The 2,449-nt window shown below is 29.2% G+C and overlaps 1 protein-coding gene across 4 annotated transcripts in view; it reads left to right on the top strand.

Moving 5' to 3' along the window:
- LOC106679611 (UDP-glycosyltransferase UGT5) overlaps positions 1 to 2,434 on the top strand; it is a 14,670-nt gene extending 12,236 nt beyond the window's left edge. For all 4 annotated transcript variants that reach the window (XM_014418865.2, XM_014418866.2, XM_014418867.3 and 1 more), the window contains exons 6-7: positions 90 to 309; positions 1,043 to 2,434. In XM_014418865.2, coding sequence (XP_014274351.1) covers positions 90 to 309; positions 1,043 to 1,322 — 500 coding nt within the window. In that variant the 3' untranslated portion in view covers positions 1,323 to 2,434. The remainder of the gene's footprint in view (positions 1 to 89; positions 310 to 1,042) is intronic.
- Positions 2,435 to 2,449: the final 15 nt, after the last annotated feature.

The following is a 2,449-nucleotide window of genomic DNA, read 5'->3' as shown; positions in this document are numbered from 1 at the left end:
CAAAATATAATAAATTTAACATATTCAGATAATTTTTAAATATAATAAATTTAACGTATTCAGATAATACTTTGGTTTGGTTTTTACAGCTCATCCGAACCTTAAGATTTTCATAACGCACGCAGGGCTTCATGGTATTACAGAGGCAGCGTACTTTGGGGTGCCTCTTGTATGTATTCCCTTGTTTTCTGATCAAGAATTTGACTCAAGATTTGTCGAGAAGGCTGGTTTCGGAACTGTTCTTCTTCTGCCCGAACTTACCAAAGAACGTCTCCTTACTAATGTTAAGGAAGTGTTAAAAAATCCTAAGTGAGTTTTGTTTTATAATATAATCTTAAATAATTATTATAAGGAATTATAATGTTCCCACTGAGCTTGCAAAACAAAACTATAAATACAAACTGACACATATATATATAAAAAAAAAAAAAAAAACTCAAAAATTCTGTACAATTTAATTTTTTAATACTAGAAACATATGTCCATACTTGTTTTTGAAAATCTCCACTGTGTAGTTTTCTAATTTGAAAACAATTTTTGATATTTTCTGTTTTTTTGTTTTTCCTTCCTGTGTGATTTATTAACTTTTTAACTTCAACCTTTTATTTTTATCTATTTTACATTCATAAAACATTCCTTCTGACGTTTCAGACTGCTTAAATGTTTTTTGCATCAATATACTTAAATAGCTATTTGACAAAATTTTGATTAGACATCACAAAAATTGACCTTTTTAATATTTAAGGATAATGATGCAAATAAACATTGAGAAAAATAAAATAAGATAAGACAACAGTGAAAAAAAGAATTATCAAGATGGACAGACAGATGAAAAGGTAGGAAGGAATATTATATGAATGTAAAATTTATAAAAATAAAAATTTAAAGTAAAAAGGCTCATAAATCACCCAGAAAATAAAACAAAATCATTTTTCTGAATTTGATATTGCTTGTTGTTGCTGGTAGTCACAAATATGATCTTCTAATCAATCTTACATACATCCTCACTTATATAATTTATGAGTATTTCATTTACTTACAGGTATAAAGAAGTAGCAATGGAAAGATCTAAAATTCTTAAGGACAAACCTCAAACTGCGCTTGAACTAGCAGTTTATTGGGTCGAGTATGTTATTAGGCATAAAGGAGCGAGTCACCTGAAACCAGGGAGGCAGCACCTATCCCTATTTGAAGTTTTAGGACTAGATGTTATTATCTTTGTTGTATTTCTGTTTGTGATATTAGTTCTAATCATTTGTAAAAGTATTTGTTTCTTAAAGGCACTTGTAGGTAAAAATTCATTCAAGACTAAAAAAGATTGATTTCATTCTATGTATTCTGGTGTATGTATATGCACACTTGACATCTTAAAAAACCAGACATTCCTTTATATAACCTCCTTTCATCCCTTCAGGAGATTAAGAAAATAACAGTCATTTCAAAATTTACAACAAATTAAACAAGGAACACAAAACATTTTCAGTTTTGACTGCCGTCAAAATAGCCCTGCAACATGGGGCGAAACGTTGGCTCATTAAATTAGTATATTTCTACTATTTGAGTTTTTCTTGACCGCACCCGGACCATATTCCTTTCATAAACAAGGAAAGAGTTGTTTTCTCTTAGATTAATTTAATTATTTTTTTTTATGTTTCTTATTTTCAGTAGCCAATTCATCCTTGATAACTTGTTAAATGTTCTTTGTCAGGAAAAAGTGATAAATAGTTTGAATTGGGGGGTGGAGTATGTAAGTGAGATGAGAGTTTAATGAGCTCTTCTTAAGTTCTGGCTGAGAACCAAATTAATGGGCTTTATTAGATTGGGAACTGTGTTTGGCAAAAGCTGATAGCCATTCATACCCTATATTGTCATTCATCCATAAAAAAAGAAAAATTAAAGCCAGCCAGTAGGTTGCTACCAAAGGATACTGTAAAATCAAAAGCCATGTTCCTCTGCCTGTACCTGCTACTCACATTCTCCACTGACCATATAGGAACTATTTCTAGAAATATTTAAATTGTTGTAAAAATAATAAAAACATCATATTGCTGTAATGAAAGAATAATGATGCAACAATAATATATAGATGGCTCAAAAATAAATTTACTAGGTTAATTACTACGTTATTACGTAACATAATATTACTTATGAAATTCCTTCCCTGATGAATGTTGATATACAATTATGTTGATTTAAAAACAATCTATAAAATGAAAACAAACTAAAAAAAATCTAGTAAATGCATTTTCGGGCCTGTCAACAAAATACAGTCAATTTCTCAAAGTTTATTTCTTAAACTTCAGTTAATTTCTCAGTTGCGTCATTATATTTCCGAATGGAAATTGTTGTTAAAATTAAAAAAAAGTACATATGTTAGATTAGTTTGAATTAAGAAGACAATTATAAATCTAAGGAGTACAATGGCTTTTTGGCTCAAGATCATATATAT

The sequence above is a fragment of the Halyomorpha halys genome, unplaced genomic scaffold, assembly GCF_000696795.3.
Source record: "Halyomorpha halys isolate HHAL.00 unplaced genomic scaffold, Hhal_1.1 Scaffold210.1, whole genome shotgun sequence".
Lineage (NCBI taxonomy): Eukaryota > Metazoa > Arthropoda > Insecta > Hemiptera > Pentatomidae > Halyomorpha > Halyomorpha halys.
Note: the sequence above shows the minus strand (reverse complement) of the source record. Positions and strands in the feature narration are given on the sequence as shown.